Source organism: Sander lucioperca, chromosome 6 (assembly GCF_008315115.2).
Source record: "Sander lucioperca isolate FBNREF2018 chromosome 6, SLUC_FBN_1.2, whole genome shotgun sequence".
Taxonomy (NCBI): domain Eukaryota; kingdom Metazoa; phylum Chordata; class Actinopteri; order Perciformes; family Percidae; genus Sander; species Sander lucioperca.
Genome location: NC_050178.1, coordinates 30662813 through 30683719, shown reverse-complemented (window position 1 = coordinate 30683719; position 20907 = coordinate 30662813). Strand labels below are relative to the sequence as shown.

Sequence of the window (20907 nt, the reverse complement as noted above, 5' to 3'; positions counted from 1 at the left end):
CACACACCTTCGGTCCACCTATGGTGAAGACAAAGCGGCAAATCATCTCCTGCAACGTCTGTCAAATACGCTTCAACTCAGAGGTATGAAACCTTTAATACTTCAAATGAAGGGTTTGCTTTTCTAGTAGCTGGCACAGCAGGTCTGTCAAGCTTTGGATTTCTGAAAAAATGACAAAGCGCTGTGCACAGGGCAGTAGCTAGAGTGGTACTTAGCATTTAAAGAGGTTGGAGGGTGTTGTCTCTCTTATAGCCTTTCCCAAACTAAAATCACATATGCAAAAGTGTAAACAAAAATGGATTAAACAGTGTTTTAATGTGCTCAAATGTTAGCTACAAATGTTAACATGTCCGGCTAACTAGCTGATCATTACTGGAAACCCGATTTGTTCTACACCATCTATTCTAGTGTATAGATGGTTGAGGTTAGGCATTGACCTCGAATAGTTAGGGTCAGAATAGCCCACTGGTCAGGGGATAGGACCTAAATGGGTCTCCAGTATGGATCGGGTAGTGACAATAGCAACCAAGCACATCATTGACCAACTACCAAGTACTACAAAGTATTTCGAAGTATGCCAAAATTGCTTTACAGCCAGCACCATTCTGAGGGCTTGGCCAGAGACAGTTGTCATTTCAGCTGCCAAAATCAACAGATGCTGGCTGGAAATGAAAATGAGAAAATTACCAAGCATTTTGAGTGGTTAATCTGCCGCCGTTATCATTGTAAACTGCATATGAGAACAGACAGCTTCACAAATGTAGCAACAGTAAGTAAGAGGAACAGAACTTGGTGAACAGTCAAACTGTCTCAGAGCCTTGCACCTGCACTCTTGACACATTAAATCATAGACCTAAAAAGTTAGTTGGCCGGAGTCAAAGTTAGTTGGTGATTGACTGTACAGCTGGCGCAGGTGACAACTTAGTTCACAGTTTCTCAGCTCCAATTTTAGCCTGTCCAGGAAGGGGGGGAGACAGGGGAAGACAGAGAAAATCCCTGCCTGCTTAATTTATTCTCTGACTGTCCAGTATCATTTTTAATGTCCTTCTGCACTCTAGTACCAAAGGCTTAAGGGGATGTTGTGTCAGAAAAGCAAAGAGGACAGCAAGCAAGCATCAGAAAGTTTAAAGAACCTTTCATTTTAGTGTACAGAGATTTTGTTGGTCTGAACTGTCAGGCTTGGAAAACATATTTCAGGTGTTGAGTATAACGCTTTTAAATCCACTCTGATAAGATTTTAATGGAGGGGTGTGAGACGTGTGAGGATGAACCACAGCTAACACAAGCGTGTCCTCGGAGCTACCTTAAAGCTGATGGAGCACATATTCTGCATTTCACTTGACAGACAGCCCTATGCTAACATGAGGCAGAGGGACCAAAATAAAAAAGAAGTGATGAAACTCTAGAGGAATGATTATAGTGTCCCCATTAAAAATGAAGTAGTGGTGACTGAAGTTGAAAAGCAAATAGCTCATAATGTGGACATTTAAAACCTGGCTACTGGATGACATGACTGACATGTTAAGAGTCAAGTACTGGGCCTTTTACAGTGTGTATGTGTTTGTAAGTACATGCGTGAAGTGGAAATATTTTGATGGTCTGAGACGGAGAAATTAGATAGCACATTTCCTGGTGGACTACAACTTTTTTGATGACGCTGCATAGCCTCTCTAATGATCCCACAAGAAAACAGCTCACAATAATTTCTACCGTCAATTCTATTAGAAGTGTAAAAAAGACAAATTTCCTGAGCTGAATTTGTTATAAAGTGAAACTAAACATCTGAATTTGAGTAATGTGTATTCATCAATATTGAAAGGGATTTTACGGATGGAAAAATTCTGGTGTTTATGACCTACACTGTAACCTCTAACCTAAACATGAGTAGAAATCAAACAAAAGCCTGACATTCAAGCCTGGCTAAAAATATAAATGCATTCCAGTGATGGAGCGCTAAATACTTGTACTCTAAATGCAGTGGTGTGTAAAGGACACAGGCAGGGAGCGAGTCATCTGAAACTTGTGTAACGCTGCCCTGTTCTCTCTGTGAGGGGCCGCTTAATTATATCTCCCCTGCTCAGACCTGCATGTTCTCACATGATTTACATGGGATACAGAACATGAGTATGGGTGGCTTACGCATGTACATATTTACATACTATAGGTATGTAAATATGAATGTGCAAGTATGAAAATGCATGTGTGTGTCTCTAACTGGTGTCACGTCTGTGAGATGCAGTGGGATGTCTAATACTGAGCCACCTGTTTGTCCTGCCTGCTGTTTTACTTATGAGCCGCGGTGTGCATCTGCTCTGCTGCAGCTCTACAGCACTTTCCACAGTAACCTGAGAGACTGGGAGCTTAAAGCACGATGGACATTCTTTAATAATGAAGGAATACTCTGCTTACAGTACAGTTCTTGGCTTACTCACGCTGTTTGGGCTGCGCTGCAGTTCAAAGGCAGACACTCATTATTTTTTATCAAGTCTTCTTCAGGTCATACGCCACCAAAGAACATTAACCATACCAACATTTCATGTTTATGTCTGAGGGAGGCAGGGGGATAAATGGGAGTTCTCGAGTATTTACACAAAGTGAAAGCGGCGGATTGATTGATAGTGGCTATTCAGAAGCAGGTGCTTCTCACTGCTTCTACGCTGTAGCCACACATGTTGTAATTATTATAACTATGCAATTCATTTCAGGCCACAGAGGACAGATTAGCTTGCCAGTGTTTAGCTGAGCTCTGCTGCAAGGCTGACGTCACACCATGCTGCATTAGCCATCGTCACCACTGCAGTACCATACTGGACACCTCTCTCTCTTTCTTTCCCTCTCCTCTTGTTCTTCTCAGGCCCACACCAAACCTTGCTTCATTCATATCTCCTGTCTGTTCAGCAAGTGAGTTTGCTCACCATTTTAATCAGTTTTCATGTTTCTGCTTTCCCCTCTGTGGGGTATACTATATCATCTGTACCCTCTCCTTCTCTCCACCTCTCCAGCTTCTTCCCACCCCCTCTTCCTGTCGCTGCTGTCAGTACCCCATATAGTAGATTTGCTAGACCCACTCTCTCTGCTTTCTGTGCCTTTGTCGCTTTATAGATAAAACATCAAAGCATATCCTGCTTAGAGAGAAAAAGGATTTCAGGGACTTTCACTTGCTCTCATTTTCTCCCTCTTAAATCCCATCTCTGCTTCTTCATTCATCTTAATCTCAATTTCTATAGGCTCTTTCGTAGCTTCTCTCAGCCCATTTTATCTACTACTGTATGCTGAAGATCATTTATATTTTATCATTATCACTTTTCCTCCAAAGATTGGATACGTAATCTTTTACATACTATTGTTTCTGCTGCATTCCACCCCCACCTCCGAGGCTGTCAAGCTTTTCATGCTTGAATTAATGGCACGCCTTCATTGATTTCTTAAGACCTGACAATGAAGGTCACAGGGATAGTGAAAGTATCAAAGCTGAAGCAGAAAGAAAACACTTGGTAGTGACAGCAAGAGAAGGGGAAAATAAGGATGGCAACACAAAGTGTGAACTGCAAAGAGAAGAAGGAGCATTAAGTATTTCTGCCTTTCGAGCTCTCTGCTGTCATTTGTTTGTGGAGTTGTAGGGCTTCATCTCCTTGTCTAATTGCAGGGCTTTGGGTAGAAGCAGCCAAAGGATTTGGGTTACACAGGCAGAGCTATATCTGCCTTTCTGTCATCACCAATCAGGATGAGGGCTACATGGGTAACTACCATTGGCAGTTAATACCTCAGGCTTACAGAGGCATCCCAAACACGTCCCAGTGGTCCCTTTGCCTCAGAGAAGCATGCCACCACGCAGAGTCCCAAACATGTACCTGTCACACGCCTTATGCAGCTCCCCCAGGCTTGTTATTGACATAATGAAACCTATCTAATCCCAGCAGGCCTCTGCTTGTGCATACACATGCACATATAGTCACACATCTTTTGTTACTGTAGTACTAGTGAGGGGCTTACATGAACTATATTTGTGCCCTAACACCTCACTCTTTCCTTTGATTTCATCTGATGCTGACATATCTGCAAAATAGTCTCATGAAGGAACTTTTGGTGGAACATTTGCACCCCGCAAACGAAAACGTCACATACAATATTAAATGAAGATAACGTAAGCTATTCAAATTAGCTGGATACATGGTTAACAAAATTTGCTCTTACCAGTGTATCACTGTGTACTTCGTCCATAGCAATCCCCACCAATCGGTCCCAAAACGTTCCTGTTATATAGTAAATGCCGTAAACATATTCTTTGAAAATCCTTACAATCATTAAGGCAAAGCCTGACCCGGATGTAAGGCTTTATACTGGAAATGTACTTCCATTGATCCAGATCAACGTAACGTTAACTTGCTAACTTACCATTATATGAGTAGACTACCCATACAGCTAACATACTGAAGCTAACATTATTTGGCGTTATGTGGCATATATATTTATATATACATTAAGTTTCTTGTGACTGTGTTTTGCCAGTTAAATGCTTTTAATGTGAAGCAACAGCAGTAGGAAATGTTCAGTTTGTTTTACAGGCACCGTAATAAAGCTCTGATGCGACTCACCTACAGATCACTTGCCCTCACCCCCCAGTACTTATCAGACCTCCTCCACCCACACCAACCTGCAGACCTTCGGGGAACAGAGCCTTCAGCGTGGCAGCCCCCACTCTCTGGAACTCTTCCCGATCAGAAATCCGTAATGCTGCAGACAATCTTCAAAAAACTCCTGAAAACCCACCTCAGCCTATGAACTCAGTTAAATCCTGTTATCCCTGCCCGGCAAACACTGCTACCACTATTTTTTGTTTGTGTTATTTGTTCTGCCACCATCTATGTAAAGCGTCCTTGGGTCCCTTGAAAGGTGCTATAAAAATCCAAGCTATTATTATTATTCGAGAGTGAACAGTAAACAGTGAGGCTGTTATCAACGAGATGAAACTAAAAAAATCATTAATACTGGATTACATACATGCATTGTTTCCAGTGAATCCATTGGGCAGTTTGAATCCACCGGGGGAATCCGGCATAAACAACGTTGTAATTACAGATTGTAAATACATTGAATGGCTACTGCTGAAAAATGCCAACCATAAATATTATTAAAAATGGGGTTGGATTTCATTAACTGAGGAAATGAAACTCAAACTCTACCCCTAACTGAGGACTTACTGAAATGTCCATTCCTCTACACATTTCCTATTTCCTGAGTTTTAACTGATCCTGTGCAATTAGTGCAATTACACAAGGACAAGCCAGCAAACACACACTTGTGGACATAAACTCTTCATGATTGGCTCCATTTTTCTCTCTCAGTAGCTGACTGTCAACTGTCACTGGTCGCCCACAGACCTCCAGACCATTTTAGATAATCCCACCACTCGATAATCATCATTAGCTCAGCAGGCCAGTTCAGTGATTACACCAGTAGTGAAGGAAGATGAGAATATTCTGGAGGCTAATCTTCCCTGGCATTAGCACATCAGACCCACAAACCATCAGCTCAACAGCCATTACTGTAATGCAACGAAAACGCAGGGTGCCAGAATATATTTTAGAATTTTTGAGTAATTATTGGTTATCAATAAAACGAAGTTCTCAAAGCACCCTTGGTCATTCAGTTCCTGCTATGTTATGACACATCAACACAACCACAGTCTTCAACTGATGGTAACTTGATAGATCAACTGGAGAGAGATTTTGGGAATTATTGTAGGTGTTTTGTTCACTTCTTGTTGACACATGGTGATACATTTGAATGTGTTCAGTGCAAGTGTTTTTTTGCATTTGCTTGGTATTCAACATCTGACAAGCCTTCAGCTACTGAATATAAATGTTTCTGCACAAGTAACCACAAACAAATAAATACAAGTAAGACAAAAATGCTAATATAAAGCATCTACATGGCAGTGTGTGTTCACTTCACTAAACACAAATTTATTTTATTTAATGTAAACCTCTGATATGTCTTGTTCCTCTGCCAGAGCCAGGCAGAAGCCCACTACAAGGGGAACCGCCATGCTCGGAGGGTGAAGGGGATCGAGACATCCAAGACAGCTCGTCTCCAAGATGGCGACAAGCAGCACCCTCCCTCTACTGTTTCGCCCTCCCCACCAGGCCCCTCGCCATCCAGCCCTGAGTCTGATCCTAATAAGCAGGGTGATCATCACCTGTGACATATGATGTCACACACGCACGCACGCACGCACGCACGCGCACGCACGCACACACACACACACACACACACACACACACACACACACACACACACACACACACACACAAAATGGGACATATGCACAACACAGCTGTTGTGTGAAGTGATGGGATAGAAACTAACCAGAGAGGAGTGTTGGTGTCCTTCTAATAAGAAGTGTGGTGTTAATATAATTAAACAGAACTTGCAGTTCAACCTGCAAATCTGATCAACAAAAAAGAATAAAACATTTCTTTTAACAACCTGCATACATTTCTCAGATACAAAGATTTAAGATTTCATGACAGTTCAATATTGAGTTGAGGTATGACAATAGAAAAAAAAACTCAGTAGAGATGTAAGAATTACACAGGTGTGCATTCGACCTCAGAGAGGCAGAGCACAGATGTTATTTTTTACACTTTTATATAATTGTCCTCATGGTTGAAAAGTTAATGATATGGTTGACTTTCCACAAATGATTCTTTAACCTAAAACCTTTGTGTCATTTACAGATGACACCCAGTCCTTTCCCAACTCTACCAAGTTACCTTTGACCCCTACCCACCTTCCAACACCCACACTGAGCCCTGTAGATGCAGAGTGTCTTCTCCTGCCTTCTGTCAGCACACCTTTGCCACCCTCCCCCTCCCCATCTGCCGCCCTGAGCACTCTCCCTGCAGATCTAGCAGCGGCTGGTCCTCCTAACGCCCCGTCCCCAGCACCCAGCCTTCCTTCAGGAGAGTCAGAGGAAGAGAAAGCCAAGAAGCTTCTCTACTGTTCCCTGTGCAAAGTTGCTGTTAATTCTCTCTCACAACTGGAGGCACATAACAAAGGTAACTTCAATACAGCTTTGTCAGAGTGCACATACCGTATTCAGTAGCACATCACGTCACAGAGCTTGCACAATCTTGAGAGAAATAAACCTCTACAAACAACAGCATTATGTATTATGCACTTAGAAGCAACTTCAGAAACCCTGAAGCATGGCTCTTTAAAAATGTAAAAATTTTAGGTTTGAAAATAAAGCTGGTGCATTAGTGCCACTTAGTGGTACGAATAGCAGGTTAAATACTGCATGGTTTGACTAGGTGTAGATGGGTGGTGATAAAAAACCTCACCTCCTACCACCTAGACTAAAATATTGGTACACGCAGTAAATGCAATTACAGTAATACCCTCCTATTTGAAGTGGATATGTTTTATAACATTGACAGCTTTAGAATTTGTTGTCTGCACTTTTAAACAACTATGCACCAGTTGAGCACAAATAATCTCACCACAAGGTCCATTAAGTAGCTGTTCTGGAGATTTCTGTCATACCACATGATCCTTTGAGTTTTCCTAGCTGTCATGGAATTGCAGATGTTGAGATTTCCATTTTTTAAGCACTTTAAGGAATTCTCGTCCACTTTTGCTTAAAAGCTGAGGTTCAAAGTTCATTCTTGATCTTGAAAACAGCATTTAAAAACCTAATCTAACCAAACCATGATGTCAATTTAGTGTTTAGTATATGCACTACACTGTAACATGGACTCAACCACCATTGGATATTATACCTTCTTTTTTTGTTTAAAGGTACCAAACATAAAACCATTCTGGAGGCTCGGAGTGGACTGGGACCCATTAAAGCGTACCCACGCCTGGGTCCTAAACCCAGCTCGGAGCAGGGAGGGGAGCTGTCTTCTGACCCCAACACTCAGGAACGCACCTTCCACTGTGAGATCTGCAACGTCCGAGTCAACTCAGAGCTGCAGCTTAAACAGGTGAGAAAGCCCACACAAAGATCCAAAGACCCTGAGTGACCCTAGTTTTCAAGCGATCTCAATATCCAATATCTGTTCTCCCACATTTTATGTTTTAGCATATATCTAGCCGGAGGCATCGGGATGGAGTAGCAGGGAAACCCAATCCTCTTCTCAGTCGGCACAAGAAGCGCACAGACTTTATGGTAAAAACTTAGTCTTTCTCACAGTCTACATATTCCATATTTCTCAATTCTCCTTTCATAAACACATGGTCATTTAGGTTTTAAGAAAACTCTTGCATCAACAAATTATATTTATATGACTTTTTTTTATTTTTTTTAAAGGAACTTCCAAAAACTCTAGGGGCTGGACTTTTACCAAATCCTCTGGCTGTTGCCGCAGCTATGGCAGCCGTGGCTTCCTCCAATCAGCTGGCACTGCGTCCTCCTTGCCCGACCTCCCACCATCATCCCCATCACCACCTCCTACAGGGAACACACCTCAGCCTGCTGAGACCCGCCCCAGGTCCCATCCGCACTACGCATGGGCCAATTCTCTTCAGTCCCTACTGACGGTGATAGGAGGAGGATGATTCAGGATGAAGCACACTGTGAAGTGGAGGCCTGCAACCATGTGCCATCAAGAGCCAAATCAGCTGGTGTGGCTCCAGCTGCTGTTTCATTATAATAAAAACAGTGAACATAAATATGACTCTTCATGGTGCATACTGTGGTTGCAGACCACTGCTGTTACATTAACAGGGAGAACTAGAGATGACTGACAAATCTCAGACATTTCAAAAAGACTACGTTTCCATCCACCCCAATTTCCCTTCATCACTAAACTATCTGCCAATCATCAAGTAGACTGCAGATAGTTTGAACAGGAACTTATAAACAAGTTTCTATCAAGCATGGACTTCTTTGAGCATCCTCCAATCTGCAACTGACTAATTATTCATCTAACATATGATCCACTGTATCTGGCTCAAAACCCTACCTCTATTGTGTTTTTAATGTTCATCTCTGCAAGAATTCGTTACATATCCAGAGCATCAATGTTATCAAAAACAAGCCAAGTTAGATATAGTAGTTGCCTCTAATGTTAGCTGGTATCACAATGTAGCTGTCACAGTATAGTGGATTATACCACTGTAACGTTCTGTTTTTGTGGCCTATAAAGAGGAAAAGGTAACAGCAATTGCCATACCGTTTGTGCAGTTACTGGTAAACATTTCTCTGTACTGTATGTCTTCAAATTTCACAGCTGGGCGTAATGGTCTATATTTACCTCTGTGGGACAGAATGAAACAGAAAGTCAAAGAGGAACAGCAAAGGGTAGAAATGACTTAATTATTATGTCTTAAAACTGCACTGATGTGTATGTCAGCCACATTTACAGTTTGGAAAAGACTTGTTGTGAAGAAGTAATTGCAAATGGTGCACTATTCAGCTATCAGTGTTTATTCTGTCTGTGTAAAATGCAGTAAGGTTGGAGAAAATAAGAATAGAACGGAAGGGAAAACCCATGCTGTTTCTTTAGTGAAGGTGAAGATGTAACCTCCTCCAGTTAAATAGTTCCCCTGATGATTCCCTAGATTTTCCCTGAGTGGCCACTGACAACAAACCTGTGCATACAATCTCACAAAGCACATAAGTAAAAGTCCATGGTGAAAAGTCTCCATGTAAATGGCTTATTTAAAATAATGATCTATCTTTTTTTCATCTGCACATCACTGCGCAACACAGAAAGGTTTCACTGTCTTAATGAAATATTTTCAACACTGTGAGCACAGCAGGACAATGGTTGATTCATGGCTTTAGTAGCAGGTATTTGCATTACGTGCACATTTGATTATACAGACAACATTTTCCTACAATCCCATGCAAGGAGTGCCGAACACAGAGGGTTGAAAGACACCAGCAATACGTTAAAGAAGGAAAAGGACCACATACATGAGAAGTTGTATGCAAAACAAAAAGCATTTTTGGTAGTATTATAAGCTTGCAGTGGGATAAAAAAATGTTTAGTTTGTCTGATCTGCCTTGTGTGCTCCGACCCTTCATGACCCCGAACTATCCCTGTGTCATGATGACTTGTGAAACAACATTAGAGGAAAGCTTTAGGAAATGGAAACTGTAGCAATATTTTAAGCACTCCTGCTAACTTTTCTTGTTAACTGCAATAAAAAGAAAATGTCTACAAATGTATGAATTGTTATTTAGGAGAAGTGTATTGAAACATTACTGTAAATGTAGATTATTTAAAAAGAAAAGATACATGTTGGGGCTTCCTAATTGTTCAATTAAAACAAAATTATATATAAAATCATTAAACTGAGTTTATGGTTGTAAGCAATGTTGATCTGTGTTTTTTTTATGTAATAAGATATGACAATAACAAATTACAAATGCATTTGGTTAGTTTAGTAATGTGATAATTCAAGTCACTTTCTCTTTTGACATACAGTACAGTACTATAGTAATAAGTGACAACCAAACATAACAGATACACTAAAATACATCCACATTTTGGCTTTTTAAACTATTCGTGATCAGAAGTTGATTGCGTTTTTACAGGTTAGTGCAGTGTGCAAACAAACATTAAGATATAAAATTAAGTAAGGGAAAATGTACAGCACAGTACAGTGCTAACAGAAAGCCTGGCAATCAGAGGAAGCGATCAGTGCAGAGAATGACACATGCTACACATTTATAAAAAGACTGGTGGAAGTCATCAACTTTAAGGTGAGAAACAAACACTTTTGTTTGCCTACAGGTTTACATTAAAAAGGACAGAAGAGCTGAATGAAGGTTTCCCATTGTTTGGATCAGCCAACTGTTAGCCAGCCAAAACAAGAAATCTAAAGACGTCACCCTGGCCTCTTAGTAGTTGTAATGGGCATTTTTCCCAATTTTTGATATTTAAGACTAAATGATTAATCAATTTATAAAAATAATAATAATATAATAATAAATAAATAAATATATATATATATATATATATATATATATATATATATATATATATATATATATATATATTATGAAAGCAATCATTTGTTGCAGCCCATATTTATATAGTTTTATGGTATTTGCTACTAAATGAAAAGATTCAGATGTAATTTAACTTATGAGCAGAAGTATGTGCTCATGGCAGCATCTACAGTTTATTTAGTTTAGAGAGAGAAACCATGATAATTTATAATTTATACTCTTTATTAATCCCCAATGGGGAAATTACAATTTACACTCTGTTGTTATTACCCACTGCAGCTTTCACTTTAGTTATTTAAGTTGATAATGACGAAGCTGATGTTGCTCCAAGCCCGTTTCTCCTCATAGATATGTTTGTTTACTGATGAAGAAGAGGTGTATAATTATGCAAACTTAAATACCAGTCAAATAACTGGAAACAATACTTCTGAATGTTTGAAATAATATGTATGTATGAAATAATACTTCTGGTGTGCACATGCAGCTCGTACGTACGTGTTTGTGCCACAGGTGTGCACATGCAGCTTCCATCGTACCAGGGGTCGTCCCTACAGCACCATCTTGCTCTTTTTCTACTTTTTTGTGGGTCTGGGCTGTGTTGGTGTATTCTACTTCCTCATTTACAGACGTGTCAGGATTGCCCCACAAGCTCTGCTCCGCTACAGGTTCAGCCGCCGGTCCTCCAGGAAGAAACCAGCTTCTTCAGCACAAGGGACTGATGACAGTGGTGTAGAGTGGCACGGCAAAGACATGCAGCTGTGAGGTGAGTAGCCAGGTGGATTTAGCCCAAATTATGGATGAGATCACCTGTGAAAAATCCTCAGCCCAGAGCTCTGCCAAGGCCCTAAATTCATCAGCAACCAATTATCCCCTAAACTCCTGGAAATTAAAGTGATGTTTCTTTTCATATATTCTGTTATGTTTTATAATGAAAAAAATGTACTGTGACTTGCATTCAGTCACTATCAACTTTCAGTTGTTGGTCTGGGTGATTGATCTCAGTGGAAGGAACTTGAAAGGGTTTTCCTTTAAAATGATCATTGTTAGATGTCAAGTTACAAACCACATGGCATCAAGATTAATTTCAGTTCGAAAAAAAAAAAAAAAAAAGATTAATTTGAGGCGTTAATAAAACGTAAAACACAATGAATGTGAATATGAACTCAGTTTATGTGCATCAGGGTCTGCAGAGAAAAGCAAAGAGGGTAATTTTAAATCAAGGTGAGAAATTATCGTCTTGTGGATGTGAGGAAGTAGGACATATAAAGTGAATTACAAACGTCAATTCCATAACTGGATGTAGTTGAGGAAAGTATTCACAACAAATAAGATCACGTTCATATTAAAAAATGTGAGGTTTGTTTTATTCCTACACAAAAGTCAAGTTGAAGTCATTGTGCACAAGCCATTTCAGACACCCTGAACCATACTTTGGCGCTTAGGAGTTTGACTTGTTCTGCATTTGCAGTTTAAGAAACTACAGCAGATGTATAACTGCCACTCGGTGGTGAGAATGGCAGGTTAACTACATAGCATGAGTGGGTGTAGACATGTATGGAATACGGATACATCATTGACCAGCACATCCTCTCTCTTTTTCTCTCTGTCTTTTTTAAAATGAGAGTCGGGAAGCCAAAGCCTAACTTTAGATGTAATGTTATCAAACAAAGAGAAATGTTCTCCCCTCGTCCTTGAATTGTCCTAAGTCAATACTAGAGTAATTCCTTGTTTTATGAATGAAGCAGTACACGAGTTGAAGCAGCAGCACTGTGTGTGTTTGACCAATCAGCGATGGTCATCCCTGCAAACCCCACCCTGTAAGTTACCGTACTTTCAGAAAGTAGTATATGAAATAAGTTTCTATCAAGTATGGACTTTCTCAAGCATCCTCCAATGTGCAACATATGACACTGTATCTGACTCAAAAACCTGTCTCTGTTTTCATGTTTAATCATGTTAATTTCTGACATTGTTCATTACATATGCAAAGCATCAATGTCAACAAAACATTCCTACTTGGTTACACATACATGTTACGCTCTGTTCTTGTGGCCTAAAGGGAACTAGTCACTGACATTTTCAGTTCTTAGTCTACATTTGCAGTCTCATTTTCACACTTGCACAGGTACAGAATGGTCTATATTTACCCGAGTTACAGGAACAGGAAGTCTATGTGCAGCAGAAAAAGGGTCAAATTGTGTGTTAAAGCATTTAATCGCATGTGAGTATCGCTAAATCAGCACAGTTGCAGTGAAGAAGAAATTCATACACTAGAGCACTATGCTCAAAGTTTGCCCTCACTGTCTAACGAAAATACAGTAACTGTGGGAAACACAATTTAAGAGAAATCATGAGAAAAATAAACTAGTTTGTTCAGTGTAACTTCAGTTAATGTGTCCCCACTCAAATGGTTTCCCTGGTGATTCCCTAGATTATTTCCCAAATGACCACTAACAAAACAACCGTGTGCCAAGCACGTGCTATTTCAATAAAGAAATCATTTAAATATTAAAGACTGCCAGCCATGTTTTCCCAATTGTACCACTATGCACAATTGAATAGAAAGGTTTTGGTGTCTTACTGTAATGGAACAGTTTCAACAGCACAGATTACATGATTAACTGTAAGACTACAGCAGCAGGTATTTGCATTACCTGCACATTTTTGCTATACAAGCTACATGCCCGCAGTCCCATACAAAGACAGTGGAAACAATTGGGCTAAAAGAATCCGAGTTATGTTACAGAAGTACTAGTAAAGGTCTGTGTGATATTGGCCTATACAAATACACTTGACCACAAACTCAAACTTTCATTAATGTATGACAAGCATTGTTAAGTAGTTTTCATTTGACTTTTTATGTATATTTCTTTTCCTAATGTAAATCATATAGCCTATCACAATTTATTTTTGTTGTACACATACTCCAATATTATGATAACACATGTTAAACAAAGTAATGATCAAAATAGTTAATCTACTGAGGTGAAGTCCTGTTTTGTTTATACAGTACCTTGTGATAAGTGACGTACATGCAGTATGCAGACATAATAGAATAAAACATATTTTACTAATATTTTCCCCTTCTTTCCACATTTGGTTATACTATTTGAAAAAAAATGTTCTTTAGGAAATACGCAAGATCTCGCTTCCCTAATTTAGACATGAACTGGAAAAACCCAACTTCTTACCATTTCATTGTGTAGAGGGGTATTTAAGCAATACAGAGGATGCACATAAAACGTAACACCAGCAGGAAGCCAGACATTCAGCACACCAGATCACTGCAGAGAATGACACAGATACACATCAACAATTAGTAAGACTGGCAGAAATCTTAAGCTTTAAGGTGAGAAATTCCTGTGTTTTGTTTTAAAATAGGGGCTTTTACTTGCCTTTTTTATTTATTTTTTAATCAAAAAGATCCCTTAAATCCCTTGAAAGGGTTTTTTATTCTACGTTTTATCAATGTTATATATCTTTGTTATATATAATGTTATAGCTTTATTGTATGCAATGTTTCATTAATTGAGTCATAATCTATGTGCATAATCCACTTTAGTGATGTGAATGTATAAAGTGGATGAAAAGAGTTTAAATAAATATCAAATAATTTCAGAATTTTTGAGTAACTGTAAAAAGGGCAACTCTTTTGAGGTCATACACAGGACTTGTTACTATTTTGTTCATCTCTTATTCATACTTAACTCCATTGGCTAATGTTACAAAATTATTTGTGCTTGCCAGACAGTGTATTTGAGGTTAATAGTGCCACAGCAGTTGTACACAACAGTTGTAAATTACATTACATTTGATTATCCAAAAAATGAAGAAGAAAAAAACTTGAAAACAAAGGCTTCTGTCAGAAAAAAGGTCTTTGTTCAAAAGGAAGTGGTGAACCACTGTAACTGTAATACTGTTACACTATAACTCTAAAGTTATTGTGTTGACACCTCAAAGAGGGGTTGAAAGGGCTGGGTTTCTGTTTGAGTTTTTACTTTCCATGAGCAGTACAAAGAAGCTAACCTATATTATGATTCCGGTTAGTTGACAGAATGCTGATGAACTACACCAACCAAACAGAGGATGACCTCTTCTCCTGCTACAGTCCTTCAGTCGTAGGCTACCGGTACTTTGCTGTGCTGTGGGGATGTGCCGTGACCATCACTGGTACGGTGGGAAACCTGATGACCATTCTGGCCTTCGCCTTAGACCCACGTCTGAGGACTCGCTTCAATGTGCTCATCATCAACCTGGCTGTAGCTGATCTCCTGTACTGCACCGTACTGCAGCCCATATCAATTGACTCCTATCTACACCTCAGGTGGCGCAGTGGTCAGCTCTGGTGCAGCATCTTTGGCTTGCTCCTCTTCCTCTCCAACTCTGTCTCCATTATCACCCTCTGCCTGGTAGCAGTGAGCCGATATCTACTGGTCACAAAGAGGGCTGTGTTTGACCGTGTTTTCTCTGACCGTGGTCTTATTCTACTCCTGATCTCAGCGTGGGCACTGGGCCTTGCCAGCTTTGGCCCTCTCTGGCCTGTTTACGTGTTTGTGCCACAGGTGTGCACATGCAGCTTCCATCGTACCAGGGGTCGTCCCTACAGCACCATCTTGCTCTTTTTCTACTTTTTTGTGGGTCTGGGCTGTGTTGGTGTATTCTACTTCCTCATTTACAGACGTGTCAGGATTGCCGCACAAGCTCTGCTCCGCTACAGGTTCAGCCGCCGGTCCTCCAGGAAGAAACCAGCTTCTTCAGCACAAGGGACTGATGACAGTGGTGTAGAGAGTGGCACGGCAAAGACATGCAGCTGTGAGGTGAGCAGCCAGGTGGATTTAGCCCAAAGTATGGATGAGATCACCTGTGAAAAATCCTCCAAATCTGCCCAGAGCTCTGCCAAGTCCCTAATTTCATCAGCAACTAATTCTCCCCCTGATATCGTCGCAACATCACCTTCAATCACACCTGCTCCGACCACTGCAGCACCCTCTTCCCAATCAGCAACTTCAGGAGATGATGACGAATTTAAGCGTGTGACACGCATGTGTTTCACAGTTTTTCTCTGTTTCGTGTTCTGCTTTGTCCCCTTCATGTTGCTCAACATAGCAGACAAACAAAACCGTGCCCCACAGGTACTGCACATGTTCTCTGCAAACCTCACGTGGCTCAACAGCTGTATCAACCCCATGCTCTATGCTGTCATGAACAGACAGTTTCGACAGGCCTACCATGTGCTGCTCACCAGGGCTGCTGCACCATTCACCTGCCTCTGGACCTGGTGTTCAACACTGAGATCCTAAACTCTTCATCCTAAAGCTTAAACTTGCCTGATGTTCATCCTGATGTAAACCCACTATAATAATATTATTCTTGTGAAATACACATAGACATATGCAGCTACATTCAACCACTTTTAACTTTTAAGTTGCTTTTCTGTTACATGTATGTTTCATTAACATTACAGACTGCATTTACTCCTTTTTCAGTATATTATGTATGTACAAGATTACATTATGTGTTTATGTCATGTATGGAATAAATTCTATTTTGTAATATATAATCCACTGTTGCATTCATAATGTTGAATTAGCCAATAACCACTAGTAGTTTTTTCTGTGTCTATTACATCATATGAGAAACCACCAATGTTACAAAATCAGCACAGGATATTCTTCTCGAACACAATATGCCTTATTTCAGTAATTCCGGAACTTATGACTGTGTCTCAACTCTGCATTGCCTATTACATACTGATAGTACATGACTAATGCCTTTGTTTGACATATGGGTGGAATGTGCTTGTGTATGCATGTTTGAGTTTTGTCAAGGCACTCTATCTATTTTTGACCCTCTAGGCATTGTTGTCAAAGACACTGAACCTTGAGTCCCGGCAGCACTATTTTTGGCGGTGTGTGCCACTAAAGTTTTAACGTCTGGCCTCAGGACAAGTTCAGTCAGGTTCAACTTTGACCTTTCTATGTGCAACCCACAAAATTACGGAGGCTGTAACCTGAAAGCAATGGCAAAACCTAACACAAGACCACCTTAAAATCCTCAAATGGGCCAACCAAATTTATGGATAATAAACAATGGCAATTTTTTGCTACCTGGCACATGTTGGTAACAAAAACCTACATTACACCTTGCCTCCACACAACGCACTATGTGCCTCACCAGGCTGTGAGCACAGTTCATACCTCTGATCTTTGTTGCTTTAACTTTTTATTTATTTTTTAAAGAAAGAAAGTGCATCTCAAACTCAACTTGTCAAGCATGGACTGAGAGAGCTTTGATTGGCCATACAGTATTAGTTTTCAAAGTTTTGATGAGACAAACCTTTAGCATGTTCATCAGTATTATTCTGTCATGAATTTAACTGCTTGGTAAGTGGAAATATATATGTGGAAAAATTACTGCACCTTTAGGCCCTGTTTACACAAATACGCTTGTGGGTAAAAATGTAAAAATATTTGATCAGATGTGCCTTTCATTTAGACGGCGACGGCGTTTTTGGGGCTTAAAAACACAAAAATGTGAAACCACCCTCCAGAGTGGAAATCTGTGTGTGTGTGTGTGTGTGTGTGTGTGCCGCATGTGTGTGTGTGCCGTGTGTGTGTGTGTGTGTGTGTGTGTGTGCCGCATGTGTGCATTGTTTGGAGCAATACTATAACTCCACCTCCTCGTCTGTCCAGACAAAATTGTCAGCTTTTGTTGTTCGCTTCACGCTACTAGGGAGAGGAGAGGGAGAGAGGAGGAGAAGAGGGAGACAAGTAGAAGGAAGGTTCCACGCAGACGCGCAGACTTGATGGATCACACTTTTTGCGTCACCATATGCACGCAGATTTCCCCCCCATAATGCTCGTCTAAACGTGGAATAAAAGGTGAGACAACGCCGTTTCCGTCTAAACATAGCCTTAGATCAAAAGATTATAAGTAATTTATCTTAAAGTGATCATATTATGCTTTTTGGCTTTTCCCCTTTCCTTTATTGTTATATATCTTTTTGTTGTTGGTGTAAAAAGCCCAAAGTCCACCCCAAAGGGACTTACCACCTCCAACTGAAAACATTGTTCACAAACTGCTCCAAACCGCTCTATTGTAGTCCAGCATTTACTTCCGTGACAAACGTGCGTCACTTTGTAACACACGTTATAATGCTCGCCTAGCTGCTAGCGTGGCATGTCCTCATACTGATCTGCAACTGACTAGCTAGCAGTACTTACTGTGCATGTGCAACTCCCAACAAAGATGGTACAGAAGTGAGATGTCTCACTCTGTAGCTAAAACCAGGGTTCGAATTACGTGGGAGCTGAGCTCCCAGAGAGGATGAGCTCCCATGAAAGCAGTAACATCTTACACCTGTGGGGGTCTCTAAAAATCATCAGCACCATTATTTAAATCACAAATAAAGCATTTTTCCCAAACACACGGAGCTCTGAAGCAGACCTGTGCGTCGCTCAGTGTCCACTCTCGCTGTAAAAATAGAGATAAGCAGCGCGCCTTCCGTCCGTAGTCTGTACAGCTTCAGGTTTATAAAGGACGCGCTCTGCTGTCAATATGCTGCGGCAGATGTCACGTTTATGCTCCGTGTATTTCTGTCATAGTTTCGGTTTCCCACCTCCGATGTAGAGGAGCGTACAGCCACTTCCCTAAACTTTGTCTCATTCAGAGACCAGAGTCTCAAACGGGGCTCTGTGTCTGTCAGAAGGTCTGAGATCTACTGTATCAGCAGAGCAATTGCGTAATGCACAGCAGACTATGGTGCAGGTGGATTCTTTTCTGAAATATAGTGACTTTATTCTTGTAATAGCCTATTATCACTTTGTTTTTCTCAAAATATCACGACTCCTCCAAATCACAGAGAGCACAAATGGGATATATTTTGAATGTGCACAAAGTTTTGAACATGAGCAGTAATCTTGCTCAAACACATCTGAAATATTACATTCCAGGGGTTTATTAATCCATTAAAATAAATAATGTATCATTGAGGTGAATAATTGTCATGTGCACATTTAAGGAGGTTACTTCCTCAACAAAAGACACAAAAGAGGAGGGAAGAGTAAATGATGCTAGGCTACATGTGTGCTGACTCAGATATAATTAGAAAAGTCGATCTACAGGAGAATAAATAGCAATACAGAATGCCTGAGAGCATTATTGTAATATTCCATTATGCTTTTATATTTGGATTGTAATCTAGGTTTCCCTTTACATAAAGATATTTCCAGCATATATTGATTCAGAAAAAAGTAAATAGGTGCATAAAAATTCACCAGAATGCAGGAAATTTAATGTTTAATGCTCAAAATTTGCTGCTCATAGACTTTTTTTTTTTTTTTTTTTTGAAGAGATCCCAACAAAGATGAAATTATAATTTGAACCCTGGCTAAAACAGAGAGCTCACACAGGGTGAAAAGAGGAGCTGCAGCAATGTGCAGTACAACAAATGTGTTAGGGTTTGTTCTGACCCAGAACGCAGAGATTACACATCACATATTTGTAAAGGTTTTAATGAACAAACCATTATAATCAATTGAAGAGTGAGGATAATGCAGGAGCGAGGGGATTCCTGGCTGTCCGAGTTGCGGAACCGAGCTAAGAGAGGAGGATCCAGGGAGGCTGAGTATCGAGGCGGACAGGCTGAGTTGGGTTGGAGTGGCTTCCACAGGCGGAGAATTAGGCTGGTGGTGAGACTGGAGGTTGTAGGTACCGCAGAGGCAGGAGCTGGTTGGAGTGGACACTGCACAACAGAAACACAAGGTAAGTATCAACTAAAGGAAATCAGGACTAGAGCTGGAGAGCACAACAAAACTAACTTGGATACAAGAGCTAGATACACAGAGCCAAGTTACCACTTGAATGTTGATAACGAACTGGCGCCGACAGGGGAATCAGCCAGATCTTAAGTATTGCTGGGTGATTGTAGTAGATGAGCTGCAGCTGAGAAGAAAACGGCTGTGCAGGTGAATCGGCCACTCCCCTTGACCTACTTCCTCCAGGACAGGCCTCCAGCACTCCAAGTGGAAACACACGGCCACACACACAGACAAACAGAGACAAAGAAAAAAAACCCAACACAGGTTGGAGAGGGAGCTATCCATAACAATATGTGGTGTTTTCTGAAAAGTAAACCAAACCTATTCTGGTACAACCTCTAAATACAATTATGAACCTGAAAATGAGCATAATATGAGCACTTTAACTGCATCCCAAATTTTATTGAGAATTAATCCAAACTGTATTGTGATATTTCACTATGGGCTAAAGTGTTGGACTGACAGGTATAACGTTAGTGGCTTCAGAAAGTGTTCAGACCTGTTCATTTCTTGCACACTTTGAGTTGTAGATGCCATGTTAAATGGATTTTGTCTGTCAATCTACACTCAATAACCCATAATGACAAAGTGAAAACATTTATTTAAAACATTTTGCAAATTTAATTAAAATTAAACTGAAATCTTTAATATATATAAATATCCAGATGATACTTAATTCAGTACAGTCCACATTTCGGAGTGCCGCAGTAAAGAGTCCGAATAACGTTACTAAACTGAGATTTCAGTTTTGATAGATTGTTTGTTTGATGTTTTCACTTTGTCATTATTGGTTATTGAATGTAGATAGATGGGCAAAAACAGCAATTTCATCCATTTAAAATCGTCCCTAGCGCCACACTGCCTTAAATTAGCGTTAAATTAAAACTTAAATGTAACGTTAGCTCTACACTTTAAGTCCTTCGACAAAAGTAAGTCATGTAAAATTGATATTCATAAACAATATATTACCTAATGCTGCTCTGGCAACTAAAAGTAAAAACATTTACACACCGACAGATAAAGCTAGCGTTAACTTAACCTAGCTAACGTTACAGATAATTTTCCACATCAACGGCTACACTAATAACCACAACAGATAACTGACACGTTAGCAATAGA

The 20907-nt window shown here is 40.2% G+C and overlaps 2 protein-coding genes across 5 annotated transcripts in view; both read left to right on the top strand.

The window, feature by feature from the left end:
* LOC116065465 (zinc finger protein 385A-like) overlaps nt 1-10327 on the top strand; it is a 30989-nt gene extending 20662 nt beyond the window's left edge. For all 3 annotated transcript variants that reach the window (XM_031321017.2, XM_031321025.2, XM_031321029.2), the window contains exons 3-8: nt 1-83; nt 6014-6188; nt 6741-7061; nt 7804-7991; nt 8090-8176; nt 8318-10327. The exon at nt 1-83 is cut by the window's left edge and continues 28 nt beyond it. In XM_031321017.2, the coding sequence (XP_031176877.1) occupies nt 1-83; nt 6014-6188; nt 6741-7061; nt 7804-7991; nt 8090-8176; nt 8318-8545 (1082 nt within the window). In that variant the 3' untranslated portion in view covers nt 8546-10327. The remainder of the gene's footprint in view (nt 84-6013; nt 6189-6740; nt 7062-7803; nt 7992-8089; nt 8177-8317) is intronic.
* Nucleotides 10328-14188: 3861 nt separating this feature from the next.
* gpr84 (G protein-coupled receptor 84) lies at nt 14189-16529 on the top strand. Of its 2 annotated transcripts, none has more exons than XM_031320995.2 (2): nt 14189-14318; nt 15017-16529. In XM_031320995.2, exon 2 carries the CDS (start codon nt 15025-15027, stop codon nt 16267-16269), a length of 1245 nt encoding a protein of 414 aa, XP_031176855.1. In that variant the 5' UTR covers nt 14189-14318; nt 15017-15024; the 3' UTR covers nt 16270-16529. The 2 variants fall into 2 exon arrangements, with proteins under 2 accessions (XP_031176855.1, XP_031176865.1); XM_031321005.2 differs by lacking the exon at nt 14189-14318 and adding an exon at nt 14444-14877 and having other exon boundaries at nt 14941-16529.
* Nucleotides 16530-20907: the final 4378 nt, after the last annotated feature.